Source organism: Ochotona princeps, chromosome 4 (genome assembly GCF_030435755.1).
Source record: "Ochotona princeps isolate mOchPri1 chromosome 4, mOchPri1.hap1, whole genome shotgun sequence".
NCBI lineage: Eukaryota > Metazoa > Chordata > Mammalia > Lagomorpha > Ochotonidae > Ochotona > Ochotona princeps.
In genome coordinates, this window is record NC_080835.1 from 113,369,561 (window position 1) to 113,385,246 (window position 15,686).

Consider the following 15,686-nt stretch of genomic DNA (forward strand, 5'->3'; position numbering starts at 1 on the left):
GATATAATTTACAGGTACAGTTTTTATGTTTGACATCGTGTTATGGTTCATCTACTCTATGGTTCTACTCTACTCGGCTGTTAAAAAAAAAGACTCTAAGTTCCATATTTCACAAGGCTTATGATGTCTCCTTGTGTAAGATTTTCCCTCGTCTTGGACCCTTCCTGTACCCCCTCTTGCAGTTGCAATGCTAATCTGTTCATTCTTTTATAAATTCAGCTCAGAAGTCAACTCCTTCCCTGGGAAGCTTCATGGAGGAACTCCCTTCAGGCCTGACTGCCACTCTGTGAGCTGGATGGGGCATCTGTGTTGTCTGCTTACTCTAGCACAGCAGAGGTGACCCTGTGTGAACTGGGCATGAGGTGGGTGGAAAGCACAGATATGAAAATTCCAGTGAAGACCTCACATCTTGGTGCACTCTAAGATGTAGCCCTGAATCTGGCCTGCAGCTGGGGCTGAATAACATCAGCCAGTAGATGGATGCATCCACCACTTCTACAAACACACTCCTTGCAGGGACTTGGAATCAGGAGGCAACAGCACACAAATGAGACTCCAGCTGGGGTCTCAGAAAGCTCCATGGAAGGGGGGAAGGAGGGAGGGAAGGCAGCAGCTGCTACAGTGAGAAACAGAAGGGGCAGAGACTATGGGAAAGACTTTATCACATTTATTGAGTGATGACAAAAAAGACTCAAGTCAATCAGTCTGGGCCAAGCTGCTGCTGGGCTTGGGCTCCTCCCAGCCCTGTCAAGAGGGCCAGAGGCAGTCTTTCTGGGCTGGTACCATGAAGCAGCCAGGCTTGGGCAGACTCCTCAGGATTGCAACCGGGTGGCCTTTGTCAGGGGGACTAGCCTGGGCTACAGATCAGTACGTTCAGTTACTGCTGCCTGGACTTCAGCGCCTGTGCCCACCCACCTGCTTAGCCAATACAGGGGCAGAATGTCCTGTCCAGTGGGAGCAAGGCTGAGGTCCTGGCCCAGGGCTGGGAAGGATGTGGGCAGTTCAGAGGACTGTGACCAGGATGCTGGCCTTATCCATGTGAGCTCAGAAAATATTCTGCTCCAGAACCTTCTCTCCCAGGTGAAAGCGTGTGAAGAGGAAGGGGCTCAGGTCGATGGTCTGGAAGTGGCCCTCCAGCACCATCTCGGCCACGGCCCGCCCCACAGCAGGGGCATGCTGCAGCCCATGGCCACTGAAGCCTGTAGCAAAGTACATGTTGACCACCAAGGGGTGGGGGCCCACCACACCGTTCTGGTCGAAGGTATTGTAGTCGTAGTAGCCAGCCCAGGCGCTCCGAACCTGTGAGTGCACAAGATGCTAGAGTCCCAGGGAAGGTGCCTGGCTTGCTCAGCTCCATCTTAGTCAGGGATAAGTTCACAGTACCCTCTACCAGCGGCTAGGGGCCCATGAGATGGGATGGGAATGAGTCTATCGGATTCCTTAGCAGCTGCGAGGTTGGGAAGACATGGCAGTGTCCCTGGGGCAAAAGCATCTGCTGCTAGTTACCTTCAGGTTCTCAAAAGTTGGTACCCTCTGAGCCAGATGGGGCCATACTCTGTCCTGAAAGAAGTCATGGTCCACTTCCAGGTTGCCTGGGTCTGGCTCTTCCTCCTGGGGTGAGAGGTGGAGACAAGGGTTATGCTGCCTGGGATCCAAGAAGAGATCCAGATCTCACTGATCCCTGTCAATCCCCTTAGCAGGGGGTGGGTGGGGGAGAAAGGATGTCAGTTCAAACATGGAAGGGGCTATACCACCCAGTCATAACAGTGCAAGGTTCCCCACTCCACCCTGGAGGCCAGACTCTCTGCTAGCAGGTGGCCCGTGTCTCGTTCCTGGCACCCCCAGCCCACATGGCTCACCTCCGAGGGGCTACGGCCACCAAGGTAGTTGTGGCCTAGGCCTTCCCGCCGGAAGTAAACTCCATTGGTGTCTGCAACAAGCGGAGTCTCCAGGCCTGGTCCCTGGGGGCAGTGCCATAAATACACATACCTGCCACGACCACAGGTTAGAGCATCACTAGACTAGCACGGCCAGCGGAACACACATGACCAACTTCCATGGTGCTTCTTTCCTCCTCTCACCGACCTCCTCGCTGTCCCGAGGGGTGCTACCTTTTCCTTGGTTCCACAGGTAGCTTGGTGCCCTGCAGGGTGCCGGGCGGCCCCTTCCCAATCCCTGCCAGCTCTGCAATCTCTCCAGACCAGGCTCCTGCTGCATTGATCACTATGGCGCACTCCACAGGCTGGTACTCCAGGCTGTGCTCCATCTTCACCTGCAGGTGCCACAAGACCGCAGTGAGGACACTTGTGTCCATGGTCCCTCACTCCCGAAGGAAGATGCCTGCCCTGGGAACTTACATGGACTTCATGGATCCTTCTCAGGATCATCTCTTCCCCACTTGTGGTCTCCATGCGGTTGGAGGAAGAGACAAAACCTGCAGCGAAGAAAACAAAAATGAAAGTTTTAAAAATTTTATTTTTATTGGGAGGGCAGATTTACAGAGAAAAGGAGAGACAGACAAAAAGAGCTTCCATCTGCTAGTTCACTCCCCAAATGGCCCCAATGGCTAGAGCTGAGCTGATCCAGAGCCAGGAGCCAGGAGCTTCTTCCATGTCTCCCACATGCGTACAGGGTCCCAAGTCTTTGGGCTGTCCTTGACTGCTTTCCCAGGCCACAAGCAGAGAGCTGGATGGGAAGCAGGGCCGCCTGGATGAGAGCCGGCACCCATATGGGATCCCAGCGCATTCAAGGCAAGGACATTAGACACTAGGCTATTGTGTTGGGCCCCAGGCCTCACAATTTTTAAAAACAACCTTGAGGCTTTGAAGAGGAAGGACATGGGGGTTCTTTCTAGTTGCTCCAAGGGAGAAAGCTGGGAGCCCATGAGCTTTCCTCCAGACACTGAAGCAGGCAGAGATGAGGTAAGTAGGAAGAATCTGGCCCCAGCTGGGGTAGGACGGTAATGAAACTGTCCCATAGATCCTAAGTTACAGAGCAGCCTAGAACAAGCCCTTGGCCAACCAACCTTGCTTAGCCCCATCCTGGGGTCCTGACCAGGCTAAGAGGGGGCATCAGACTCACGTGTCACCTCGCCCTGGCAGAACAGGACACCCATGGACTGAGCCTTCCGCCGGAGGCCCTGCAGCAGGGACCAGGGGTCAAACCAACCTTCATCTTCCATCCCTGAGGAAGAATTCTGGATAAGGAACTAGGCCCGGCTTTCCCCGGCCCTGTTTTCTCTGCCCACCCCTCCCTGCTCTTCCCTGGGGCTTATAAGGAAGGTAAAGTGAAGTGATGACTGCCTAGTTGGCAGTCAAGGGCAGAGAACAACTAAAGAGCAAAGAACCAGCAGGCTTGGCCAGGCCCTCCTGCCTGTAGCTTGGCTGGTGGGTGCCAAGCTTGCCAACACCCAGCCCACCTGGCAAGCAAGCCTCACCATATGATGCCAAAGCCACTCCCTCGGTGTTTATCCAAGGAAACTTGTTCCGAAGCTGCTCAGGTGACATCAGACAAATTTTGGCTCCTTCCTGCCTGCGGGAGATGTGTGTGTTGGTGAGTCAGAGATGGCCAAGCGTGCGGAGGGGATGTGGAGACATGGACAGGCCGCCACTGCACAGGAGGGCGCCAAGCTCATTCCCGTCACCTTTCTGCCCTACACGGCCCAAGGCTGCCTCACTGCTGAGGGGGCAAGGACCCAGCCCCCAGGGAACAGCCCTCCTCCTTTCCTTCTCAACACCCTGTCTCTATACCGCGGCCCGCCTGCCCCATGTCAAGTCGTGTGTGGTGACTGTGAGTGACTCCTCTGCCCAGAACGGCTTAGAAGCCAGGACCACCTGAATCCCGCTGCCACCACTTAGAAGCCGCAATACCTCACTTTCCCCACTTACAATGAGTTAAGATCTGTATCCCACAGATGTTACCAGCAGGACTTGGAGCATATGTGAGAAAGGAACAGAAAAATAAAACCTCCTGCCGTAACATAACCACAGATGCCCACTCTTGATGGGTCACAAGGTGCTTTAGGGCAGGGGCTGCCACTGCTGACCTGCTGCCTTCTTGTGGATGACCCACACGGCCAGCAAAGCCTAACATACTGGCTGTCGGGTCCTTTACAGGGGAAGCATGTTGGCCTGTGACCTGGGCTCTGCATGTGATCCGTCTGCCTGGGTACACGCAGGAACGTACACGGCTGTATTTTGGCCATATCTGCCACAGCACTTGGGCCGGAGTATGGAAGGTCTTACGCACTGCCTTTCCTGACAGACTGAGCTGTTCTAGAGCAGGGGCCTGTCCCATCAACTCTTGTCCTCCCAGCTCCTGATGTGGCACTGAGCCAAGTAGCCATTCCAGAGCCCGTGCTGGGTACCCACCTCTGCACTTTGACGTTATTCTCTAAGGTGGAAGCGCCCGTCTCAGAAGCCAGCAGGAGATAGCCTGAGGGGTTGAACTGGAGGTCCAGGGGCGGGGCATCCACCACGGCCAGGTAGTCCTGTGTGCAAAGGAAAGCTGCTCAAAGAGGCCATCCCGGAGAAGAGAGAGACCCCTTATCCTCATCTACAGCGTCTGAGCTCTGTGTCCCAGCCAGAGGAACCTTCCTCCAGGCACCACCCCCGGGGAAACAGACTCCCAATGCCCCTGATGCCTGAACAGGTTGTTCACGACGCTGAAGCGGGGGTCAGCACCCAACCTCTCAAAACTTACTGTACACGCACATTGATGTTGCGAAGAAAGTTGATGGAGAAGAGGGAGAGCTGGACGTTCTCGGGCAAGGAGAACTGCTGCCGAATCCCGCCCACAGAGAGCCCCGTGGAGGCCCGTGAATACTGGGGAAAGACGAGACAAGTTCAGGTGCAGCCCGCCTCGTGCGATCCGAATGCTGCCAGGGACGCTGGCAGTCATAAGCCACAACCGAAAGCTGAGTCCTGATGGCAGCTCAAGAGAGGTTTCAGGGTCCTGCAGACCAGCAATTTGACATCAATACTAGTAAAACTGCAGGGCAGACAGGACGGGCCATCTCCAAAGGCCCACTTGTTAGAAAGGGCCACAAAAGTACGACTCAAAGCCAGCTGGCAATGGCCAACAGGAGCGACTAGTATGCGGAAACCCACAAGTCACAGAGCCTAAAGGAAGACCAAGACAGCTGCTTGCATTAATTATTAGTTTGAGGGCCCGACGTGGTAGCCTAGCAACTAAAGGGTTCGCCTTGCATGCACCAGGATCCCATATGGTTGCTGGTTCTAATCCTGATAGCCCTGCTTCCCATCCAGCTCCCTGTTTGTGGTCTGGGAAAGCAGTTGAGGATGGTCTAAAGCCTTGGGAACCTGCACCTGCATGGGAGACTTGGAAGAGCTCCTGGCTCCTGGCTTCAGATTGGCTCAGCTCTGGCCATTGTGGCCACTTGGGAAGTGAATCATCAGATGGAAATCTTCCTCTCTGTCTCTCCTCCTCTCTGCATATCTGAATTTCCAGTAAAAATGGAGTAAATTTAAAACAATTATTAGTTTGAATGTGGGATCTCCTGGCCAGAGCTTTGAGACCTCCAAAAGACCCAATCCTGCAGAACGTGCTTTCAGAAGCAAAAGCCTGATTGCCAGGGCCTCTGCTCTAAGCTGCCAAAGACCAGGGCCTCTGCTTTAAGCTGCCAAAGACCAGGCCCTCTGCTTTAAGCTGCCAAAGACCAGGGCCTCTGCTCTAAGCTGCCAAAGACCAGGGCCTCTGCTCTAAGCTGCCAAAGACCAGGGCCTCTGCTCCGAGCTGCCAAAGACCAGGGCCTCTGCTTTGAGCTGCCAAAGACCAGGGCCTCTGCTCTGAGCTGCCAAAGACCAGGGCCTCTGCTTTGAGCTGCCAAAGACCAGGGCCTCTGCTTTAAGCTGCCAAAGACCAGGGACCATTCAAGGGACGAGGCACAGATCTCGGTCTCCCTTCTCTCCTAAACCTCATCCCAAGAGCCCTTCATAAAGCATGGGTCACCTTCCTTGCCCCACTAGTGACTCCATGCCACCCCAGACCTCACCGTGTGGTCGCGTTCCACCACCAGCACCCGGATGGCACCTTGGGGTTTCTCCAGCTTCTTCAGCCAAAAGGCGACAGACAGGCCGAGCACCCCACCTCCCACGATCACCACGTCCGCATGCTCGGGGGGCAGGTGGCTGGTGTTATACAGTACATTACAGGCCTCTCCAGGCAGCGCTGATCTGATCTTCTTCTTAAACTCCGAGAGCTTCTCGTCCCAGTCTGTGGGACACGTTTATGGTCAGATGACCCGCCTTGCCCTTTCCATACGGTGAGGGGCTGGGGGTACACAGACATTCGAGTTGGCAGTCCTTGCTGTCATGCCTTCCCATAGGAATCCACTTGCACTCAGAAGCGCGTGCCACGTGGTTTTAACAAGCCATCAGTCTCCCTGTCCCTGCATCCAGCCCCATACTGCAAGCCTCGCCAATCTGGAGTCAACACTTTCCACTCTCCGAGTTAGACACTGCACAAATGCATTTTGCAGAGCTCTCTCTACCTTGCCAACATCTCCACTTGGATGATCTCCACTAGCCCGTCCCCAGCCCCGTTCCTCCACCAGGCATCCAAGGATGGAGCAAGCTGCAGCCGCCCAATCCTGGCTATCCAGTACCAGCGTCGAGCTGACATTTACGTGGTGTTTGTCACTTGAGAGGGGACTGTCTTGGGATCCACACGCCTGCCCAGGCCCTACAGGCTCTGGCAGGCGGCTTGTCACCCTGCGCACAGCGGACCGCAGGTCCTGCCAGCATGGACTGGGCTCCTGTGTCGTAAAGGTCACAGGGGCGGAGTTGGGGCGTCCGGAGCCACAACTTTACCTAGAGCGGAGCCTCCTCTGCGCGTGCCCAGGCGCCGATTCCCAGGGCCCCGGCCCAGCCCCAGCTGCAGCACCCTCCGGAGCATGGCTGCTGCAAAGCTGCACCCCCAGGAGCTGCGGCTCCTCGCCCGGGGCTGCGCGCCCGGAACACCTCAGAGCAGCGCACCCATTGGGCCAGCGGCCCACTGTAGCCCCGCCCAGACACGCCCCCAGCAGCTATTGGCCGGCCTGGCAGTTACGTCAGCCCTGCGCGCCCAGGGGCGGAGCCCGGCTCCGAGCGGAAGTGCGGAGGGCCGGTTTCCGGGCCTCTGGTGTGACGTGTCCCGCGCCTGGCGCAGCAGGAAGCGGCGGCGCTCGCGGCCCGAGTTCCCGACGCCGGCCCCGGCTCCCTGCCCATCGCCGCCATGCTCGACTTCTTCACTATCTTCTCCAAGGGCGGGCTTGTGCTCTGGTGCTTCCAGGGCGTGAGCGACTCATGCACCGGACCCGTGAACGCGCTGATTCGCTCGGTCCTGCTGCAGGTACCGCCCCCGCGGGATCGGAACTGCAGCTCTTCCCTCCCCGACCCCCGGTCATGGCCCCCGTCACCCGAGCCCCTTTCGGCTGGTCATCCGTGCCCGACCGAGGCCGTCCCGTCCCGGAACGCCGACTTGGTTTCTGCCTTACGTGGGCCGCCCCGCAACTTTGCGACCCTTCTGTCCGCCCTGGTGTCCGGGGCTGAAGCCGCATCCTGAGCCGTTTTGGGGCTTCCCTTCCTGAGCGCCCCACCGCTCACCTCTGCCCCCAGCAGCCTGGCTGTGTTAGGTGGAAGCTGGGGGAGCTTATGGCCCGGACAACATCTGGAGAAACTACTCCTGCTGCCCAGAGACCTGGCTGCTTATGTGTCCGCTTCGCTGCCCAGAGGCCTGGCTGTTTGCGTCCACTTCACTTTCGGCTCCCACGTGTCGTGTCGTCCTCATCTCCCCCCACCCCCTCCCAGCCTGCTGTCTCCGTTTGTCCCTGGTTAAATGCTGGCGGGAGGTGCCCTGGTCCACCGAGGGCCTGATGAACCCCAAGGATACTCTTTTTTTCCCCCCCAGGAACGGGGAGGTAACAATTCCTTCACCCATGAGGCACTCACTCTCAAGTATAAACTGGACAACCAGTTTGAGCTGGTGTTTGTGGTAAGTCGGCGGGTGGGGAGCAGATGGTGTTTTGTAAAGAATGATTGCATTCTGAGTGTAGTTCTGGTTATTAAGAGAATCTTGATGAACTGCACACGGGGTAAATGATGAAGTTGTTGAGAAAACTAGCACGGTGGACAGGGGTCATGGAGGCAGCTCCTGGGCGCAGGCAGCGGTTGGCCACCTGTCAGCTAGGGAAACCTGCCAGGTGCCCGAGCCTGCCTCTGGAGGCCTGGGCTGGCGTGTAAGCAGATCTCTTGGCTCTGTGTCTTTCCCAAAACAGGTTGGTTTTCAGAAGATCCTAACGCTGACGTATGTAGACAAACTGATTGATGATGTGCACCGGCTTTTCCGAGACAAGTACCGCACGGAGATCCAGCAGCACAGTGCCCTGAGTCTACTAAATGGCACCTTTGATTTCCAGAATGACTTTCTGCGGCTCCTTCGGTGAGGGGCTTCCTCCCCCAGATCAGTTGAGCTCCCCTCTTGAAGGTGCTTCAAGGATAGAAAACTGTGTGTTTAGAGACACTGCTTGTTTGCTGCCTGGTTCTGTCCGTGCTCTTGGTGGAAGGGTCCTTCTCTGGACTTCCACTGGACTCTCTGCACAGGGCAGATACCAGCCATGCCTTTTGTTGTTTAGGGAAGCGGAGGAGAGCAGTAAGATCCGCGTTCCTGCTACCATGAAGAAATTTGAAGATTCTGAAAAGGCCAAAAAACCTGTGAGATCCATGATTGAGACACGGGGGGAGAAGCCCAAAGAGAAAGCAAAGAACAACAAAAAAAAGGGGACCAAAAAAGAAGGTGAGCGCGCGCCTGACCCGTGGAGGTGGTCTGTCCTGTGGTCGTGGCTGGCCACGTCACTCGCCATGTTACCATTTCCCAGGCCATATGGTCCACATTTGTTCAGCTGAAGGATTGGGAAGGCCTTGCCCATTGTCCAGTTGCTTGGGGACTGGCTTTCTCGCCAATGAGATTTCTCTTGAACAGGTTCTGATGGCTCTTTGGCCACCAATAAAGCAGTCCCAGCAGACAAGTCGGGTCTCCCAATGGGGCCAGAGAATGGAGTGGAACTTTCCAAAGAGGAACTGATACGCAGGAAGCGAGAGGAGTTCATCCAGAAGCACGGGAGGGGTATGGAGAAGTCGAGGTGAGTGTTCTAGTTTCCTCTAGTACTCTTCCAAAGCTGTAATTGAGGCATGGTGGGGGCAAGGCACCTCATCTGACTCATGTATCCTTTTTCCTTTTTGCATGTAACCATCTGTAGCAAGTCCAAGTCAGATGCTCCGAAGGAGAAGGGCAAAAAGGTGCCCCGGGTGTGGGAACTTGGTGGCTGTGCTAACAAGGAAGTCCTGGATTACAGTACTCCCACCACCAACGGAACCCCTGAGGCCGCCCCCCTGTCTGAGGACATCAACTTGGTAAGAGGCAACAGGCATCTTGAGTTACTATCAGCAAGAACTGGGAAGGATGCAGAGGCTAGTAAAGGGATACAGAGCTGGAGCCAGAAGCCTGCCCCCATCGTGGACACAGCCCCTGTGAATCTGGGACTCCTTCCTCGTGTTCCTGGTCCCCTCTCAGGCCTTTCCCCATGTCCTCCAGATTCGAGGGACTGGGCCTGGGGGGCAGCTTCAGGATCTGGACTGCAGCAGCTCAGATGATGAAGGGACCGCTCAGAACTCCACCAAACCAAGGTAGGGCGATTTCAGGCAGGAGTGGTGTGTACTGCTGCAGAGCTGGTAAGCTGTAACTTCTGCCTGCTGGCTTTGTGTGTATTTGTGATCTTCTGTGCCTGCAGTGCTACCAAGGGGACTCTGGGTGGCATGTTTGGGATGCTGAAGGGCCTTGTGGGTTCCAAGAGCTTGAGTCGCGAAGACATGGAATCTGTGCTGGACAAGATGCGTGACCATCTTATTGGTAAGCGCTGAGAACTGGGCTGCTCACATTCTTGGGGTGGACTGGTTTCAAACAGCACCTACAGTTTTCTCAGCTGTACCATCAAGATGCTGAGATAAAACTTACACAGCCTTTCCCCTTCTCTCAGCTAAGAATGTGGCTGCAGACATTGCTGTCCAGCTCTGTGAATCTGTTGCCAACAAGCTGGAAGGGAAGGTGATGGGGACATTCAGCAGTAAGTACTCCCTAAGCCAGAACACACTTCCATGTAGCAGGCAGTACAGCAGCCCTCCATTTTATAGGTACATGACACATGTCCTTGACTTCTAAACCTCTAGTAGAAGCTAAACCTTAAAGAATTATGAGGGTAAAATACTGTGCTCAGTACAGTATGGTTTGGATTCCGGTGACAGTAATGTAGCACCATGTTTTTGGGGACTCATGGCTGTGTCTCCCTCCACCTGTGCTTTCAGCGGTGACTTCCACAGTAAAGCAAGCGTTGCAGGAGTCCCTGGTGCAGATCCTGCAGCCACAGCGTCGCGTGGACATGCTGAGGGACATCATGGATGCCCAGCGTCGCCAGCGCCCTTATGTTGTGACTTTCTGTGGTGTGAACGGAGTGGGGAAGTCTACCAATCTTGCCAAGGTCAGTGCGGTTCCCCAGCCTGACGCTGACGTTTTTTACTGTTGTTTTAGAACCCTTGCTCTAGATAACATTTTTCTTAACACTTTTGCAGATTTCTTTCTGGCTATTAGAAAATGGCTTCAGTGTGCTTATAGCTGCCTGTGACACATTTCGTGCTGGGGCTGTAGAGCAGCTGCGCACACATACTCGGCGTCTGAGTGCCCTACACCCCCCAGAGAAGCATGGTGGTCGCACTATGGTGCAGTTGTTTGAAAAGGGTTACGGCAAGGATGCTGCTGGCATTGCCATGGAAGCCATTGCCTTTGGTATATATAGTGCATGGGAAACGTGGGGGCGGGGGGTTGTCCTTCCTGGGTTTCCTTGGAATTTGCAAAGAGGATCAGGCTTACCCTGTTACAAAGTCACTGCTCAAAAACAGGATAAAGGATTAATTGCCATGCTCTGCTTTTGGGTAGCTAAGGTATTTATTATATTCTAACCAAAGAAATCTAGATTAGGGTCAGCTTTACCTTGTTGTTTACTTGTTTCCAAACATGCCTGATGATAATAGGCACAGAATGGCTTTTTTTCCCTCTTATTACCTTGTAATCAAATCCATAATCCAAGAAATGAATGGGCTGTGAAAATGGTTAGATCCGAACTTGTTGAGAAGTGACAGGAAGCTAGCCTTGTTAGTGCAGGTACTTGGAGTTGACCACTTTTTCTCTCTCTCTAGCACGTAACCAAGGCTTTGATGTGGTGCTGGTGGACACAGCTGGCCGCATGCAAGACAATGCCCCCCTGATGACTGCCCTGGCCAAACTCATAACTGTCAATACACCCGACCTGGTGCTGTTTGTGGGGGAGGCCTTAGTAGGCAATGAAGCCGTGGACCAGCTGGTGAGGGCTTGGGCCTGGTTCCCTTTACACCCTGAGCTGGGGTCAGCTGCATGGTTCTACATCATCTTTTTTATTTCCAGGTGAAGTTCAACAGAGCTTTGGCTGACCATTCAATGGCTCAAACACCTCGGCTAATTGATGGCATTGTCCTCACCAAATTTGACACCATTGATGACAAGGTAAATGTGGAAGGTCCAGAACTGTGGGACTGGAGAGGGGTGGGCATCCTTCAAGGGAGCAGAGACAGGCTACATTGGCTCTGAAAGAGTGAAAACAGGCCTGAGCTAATTGGCTGCCCCTTTCTCTACTCCAGGTGGGAGCTGCTATTTCTATGACGTACATCACAAGCAAACCCATCGTCTTTGTGGGCACTGGCCAGACCTACTGTGACCTACGCAGTCTCAACGCCAAGGCTGTGGTGGCTGCCCTCATGAAGGCTTAATATGGCTCTTGTCTAATACCAAATCGCCACTTTCCCCAAGCCCCTCATCCTGTGTCAAGAATGTGCTTTAGAGTATGTGAGCAACTTGTCAGTGTAGTACAAGGGCAGAGTAAGGGGACTTCCAGGGGCTTGCAGCTCCTTCTAACCCCATGCCTTGTCCAACCCAGCCTCCATCTGCTAGGAGGGCCTAATCATGTTACAATCACTGCCCACCGACTCCCTTGTCCTATTCAGGCAGCCCCTTTACACTCTACCGACAGACTGTCTCATTACAGCTTTGACCAATGGTTGGAAAACCCAACATCAGAAACATTAGAACTTTGTTCCTCAGCGTGGTCATGGATCGCCTGGGGCTAATGAGCAGGCTGCAGTGCTAGCACCTTTAGGTTAGAGACTGGGCGCCAGTGCTGGGTCTTGAAATGGTACCTCTTCCTAGGACACACAGGGTGATACCCACCTCACTATGGCAGTGTATGGCCTGTTTTTAATTGCTGCTAATTCTAATTCTGATGACTCTTATCCCACTGTTGTCCCCAAAGCAACAGAAAGGCCATAGTGATTTCTTGAAATTAAATGGATAATGAGTCTCCACCTCCCTCAGAACTGAGAAACAAAGGGAGCCAAGCTGCAGTGTTGCCTTCCGACTGGACCCCACAACTAAGATCCAGGTGTAACCTTTGCATGTTCCCACTCCCAGGAAAAAAGCTACCAGAGGCTATCAGTTGTGCCCTCCCCGGCTCCATCCTTCACCTCTGACCAAGTCCTGGTTCTTCCCCATCCCTCTCCACAGTGCCTGGTAGACAAGTGCTACACTGAAGAATTACAAACCTCTGTTAAGACCTGTCCTGTAGCTTGGTATTACAGATGTGCTATTAGTGCAATAAGGTAAAGGCTGTCCGCCCAGAGAAATACATAATTTATATAAGAAAATAAATTTCATAAATAAACTGCCTTTTAGGTCTTGGAATTATTTATACAGGGCTCAAAACTGAAATCCCATATCACACTAACTGGTTCTGGGGCTTATTGATGGTAGAAAGGCAATAATGCTGAGGAAGCAAACAGCAAAAACATGCCTACCCCACATTAAGCTGGAAAAAAAAAAAAAAAAAAAAAACCAGAACCGCCACATTGAGTTATAAAAAAATCAAGCTTGTTAGTATACCTTGATGCAAGTTGGAGTTTTCTACAATGACTCAATGCAGAGCCAGGTCCCTGGCAAGTAAATGAACAAGCTTTTTTTTTTTTTTTTTAATGTAAAATACTGTACACTGTAAAAGATCTAGAAAACTAGAGCTTCAAGTCATGTTTTACAAAAGCCATTAAGCTTAATCGAAAAACCAAGTATGGAGTACAAAACTACACCAAGAGCCAGGAAGATGCCATGGCTTCTAGATGCCTCAAGTCCTTCATGCAGAGCTGCAGCCACGACCCGTGGAGGATCACACACTGTGCTGGGTGGACACGAGCATGTCCGGCCCATGGAGTGGGGCAGGGGTTTCATTTGGGTCCTGTTGTCACTTGGTATTCTTGAACAGGCAGCAGAATGTCAAGAAACCAGCAGGTATAAAGCATTAGGATTTAGAATGTTTCCTCCCCTATTCTACCCCCAACCTTCAACCTCCGTATTGGTACTTCTGGGAGCTTTGTTGGATTCTTGCAAATTTACTTGTTAAACACTGTCCACAGTAGGGTCTTACAGCTTGGTCTAGTGGTGGTAATTTCTCTAGCTTGCTCATGTACTGCAGCCTGTGAAGAGAAGGAAAAGAGAAGAGAATGAAATTAAGTTTCCAAAAATGGGTTTAAGCTTTAGATACTTCAGTCAATCTTAACTCCTGAGGAGACAGGAGATTCTAGGATTCTTGACGGGTCACACTTTAATAGGTGGCATAGGTAAAACATTGACTAAATTTCAGGAAATGTCTGCAGGTAAATAACTATTAGGATGGCATACCTCTTAGTTCACTGTGTACTGCGGAGGAACCATTTAGCTGACCTTCTCTCACCACTCCTGTTGAAAAGAGTGGATGAGTATCAGACATTAGCTTGAAAGACCAAAGCCATCAACAGCAAAAAGAAAACCACGTAAATGGAGTGCACACGGATGGGACAAGAAGGCTGGCCTTGTCTAGACAGAACAAGTAGATTACCTAGATGAGTCCTCAGACTGTTCAATTAACTGCTACAGCAGAAAGGTCTCTTAGTGCTCTAAGACTGAGCAGAATATTTCACACAGGCAAAGGGTATCTGCTGTTCCTGGGTAGTCCAGAAGCCAAGTGCAGGTGGAGAGCAGCACCAAGCTGAGCAAATCCAACCATGCAGAACACTGAAAAGCAGCAGACACTCCTATGCTACAAAATGGGCAAGATCTGCACTGAAGCCCATGGTCCTGCTAGCTTATGTGACTGTTGGCTGTGGTGCTGCACACTGGGATTATGTTTTTGAACCTCTGAGAATACATGTCAAGGCTATTACCAATGGAAGAAAAAACCTATGGATGACGATGTGATTCATTGCAATATTAACAGAAAAAAACTTACCCAATGGGGTTAACTAGTTTTAGGATCCATACTAGAACACAAGTCAAATAGTGATTACAGGGATTGTGACAATGTGGGAAAGTATATAATGTACTACTAAATAAAAGTGCCCAAATTTTAAGTATATATTTTGTTTAAAACTGAGAAAATACATAAGAAAAATCTTCACACATAATTACTTTTGTGGTAATGAACTGTGAGAGAAATCTTTTCCTCATTGCTTTATTTCTCCTGAAATATCTGATTGGATCCTCCAGTCTTTTAACAAGATTTTTACCACGTAAAATGGAGTACACAGCAAATGCAAGGCACACAGCACTGCTGAAAGATGAAGCAGAGGAAACCTTCCTAGTATTTAGACTCAAAACACAGCCCAGCGTTGTAGATAAGCTGACATACCAAAAAATGAAAAAAATGTTTCAAAACTGCTTTGTCAGATTTCAAACTGGAAACTTAACTGACCATTCTAATAAAGCTCCAGGGCCATCCTGAAAATCCACCATTTAAAAAGTACAGAGCACTTCAACGACGGGCAACTTGGGTAGGAAGCTTACATAGCACATAACAAAATGTATACATTTCTATGACTTGGTTCAACAGAAACAGCTGTCCAGCAGGAATTTGCTGTTGAAAATCTGTAATTGCTAGCATATTTCCAAAGAATCTCAGAATAATAGATAAAATGATAGATGTAGAGTGTGGGTGTGGATCTCTTTAATGAAAACAGAACATGAGCAATGGCAAAGCCTAATCCTGGTCACAGATGTGGAGAATGAAGGATCCAGGACTGTAAGATGCTAGAGAAACTTATCCCAACAAAAACAGCCAATTGCCTTTACAAAAGAGACAAACTTGGTTTGTCCAAACCTTCTGGAGATACGGTAGATCTTGACTGCCATGGTTAATTATGAGGCTGACTTTTGTTAACAGTTTGTACAACTTCTTCATTACAAGATAATTTCACCAGAAAATCATCTGAAAATCTGGGAGTAGTTAGGTTTAGGAAAATGGTGTATGGATTAGCTGAACTTTAACAGGCCCCCAAAAACAGTTGGATTGGCAGTGAAGCACTTATTAATATACTCTGTGTCAGCAGGCTTCTGTGGGGCCAGGTAGGTAAAAGAATTGTCATGCCTTGAGAACAGCTTTACTCCATGGGATGTTTTTAAAATCATGCATTGGTGTTAGGACTATAAACTTCCACATTTTATAGTCCCTGGGAATCTGCCTGCAGTCAATAACAAACCCAAAGTTCATTGTGATTTTTCCCTGCACTGCTAGTCTGGAGATAAAA

The 15,686-nt window shown here is 51.6% G+C and overlaps 3 protein-coding genes across 7 annotated transcripts in view; 1 reads left to right on the forward strand and 2 right to left on the reverse strand.

Moving 5' to 3' along the window:
- Window positions 1–651: 651 nt before the first annotated feature.
- Window positions 652–6,945, reverse strand: FOXRED1 (FAD dependent oxidoreductase domain containing 1). Its single transcript, XM_004593314.4, has 11 exons — window positions 6,831–6,945; window positions 6,014–6,234; window positions 4,713–4,823; window positions 4,371–4,489; window positions 3,437–3,531; window positions 3,082–3,183; window positions 2,358–2,434; window positions 2,112–2,272; window positions 1,860–1,989; window positions 1,507–1,611; window positions 652–1,299 (listed from the first exon to the last, which is right to left on the reverse strand). Exons 1-11 carry the CDS (start codon window positions 6,913–6,915, stop codon window positions 1,045–1,047), a joined length of 1,461 nt encoding a protein of 486 aa, XP_004593371.2. The 5' UTR covers window positions 6,916–6,945; the 3' UTR covers window positions 652–1,044.
- Window positions 6,946–7,125: 180 nt separating this feature from the next.
- SRPRA (SRP receptor subunit alpha) lies at window positions 7,126–12,800 on the forward strand. Its single transcript, XM_004593294.4, has 14 exons — window positions 7,126–7,350; window positions 7,909–7,992; window positions 8,276–8,439; window positions 8,633–8,793; window positions 8,980–9,139; window positions 9,257–9,410; window positions 9,592–9,683; window positions 9,788–9,906; window positions 10,034–10,120; window positions 10,359–10,531; window positions 10,623–10,836; window positions 11,247–11,410; window positions 11,491–11,589; window positions 11,724–12,800. The coding sequence occupies exons 1-14, from the start codon at window positions 7,234–7,236 to the stop codon at window positions 11,850–11,852; spliced, it is 1,917 nt and encodes a 638-aa protein (XP_004593351.2). The 5' UTR covers window positions 7,126–7,233; the 3' UTR covers window positions 11,853–12,800.
- A 335-nt stretch (window positions 12,801–13,135) lies between these two features.
- FAM118B (family with sequence similarity 118 member B) overlaps window positions 13,136–15,686 on the reverse strand; it is a 47,788-nt gene continuing 45,237 nt past the window's right edge. For 4 of the 5 annotated variants that reach the window (XM_058664128.1, XM_012929260.2, XM_058664126.1 and 1 more), the window contains 2 exons: window positions 13,807–13,863; window positions 13,136–13,601 (listed from right to left, as the gene is read on the reverse strand). In XM_058664128.1, the coding sequence (XP_058520111.1) occupies window positions 13,588–13,601; window positions 13,807–13,863 (71 nt within the window). In that variant the 3' untranslated portion in view covers window positions 13,136–13,587. The remainder of the gene's footprint in view (window positions 13,602–13,806; window positions 13,864–15,686) is intronic. The other variant, XM_058664127.1, reaches the window with a different exon arrangement.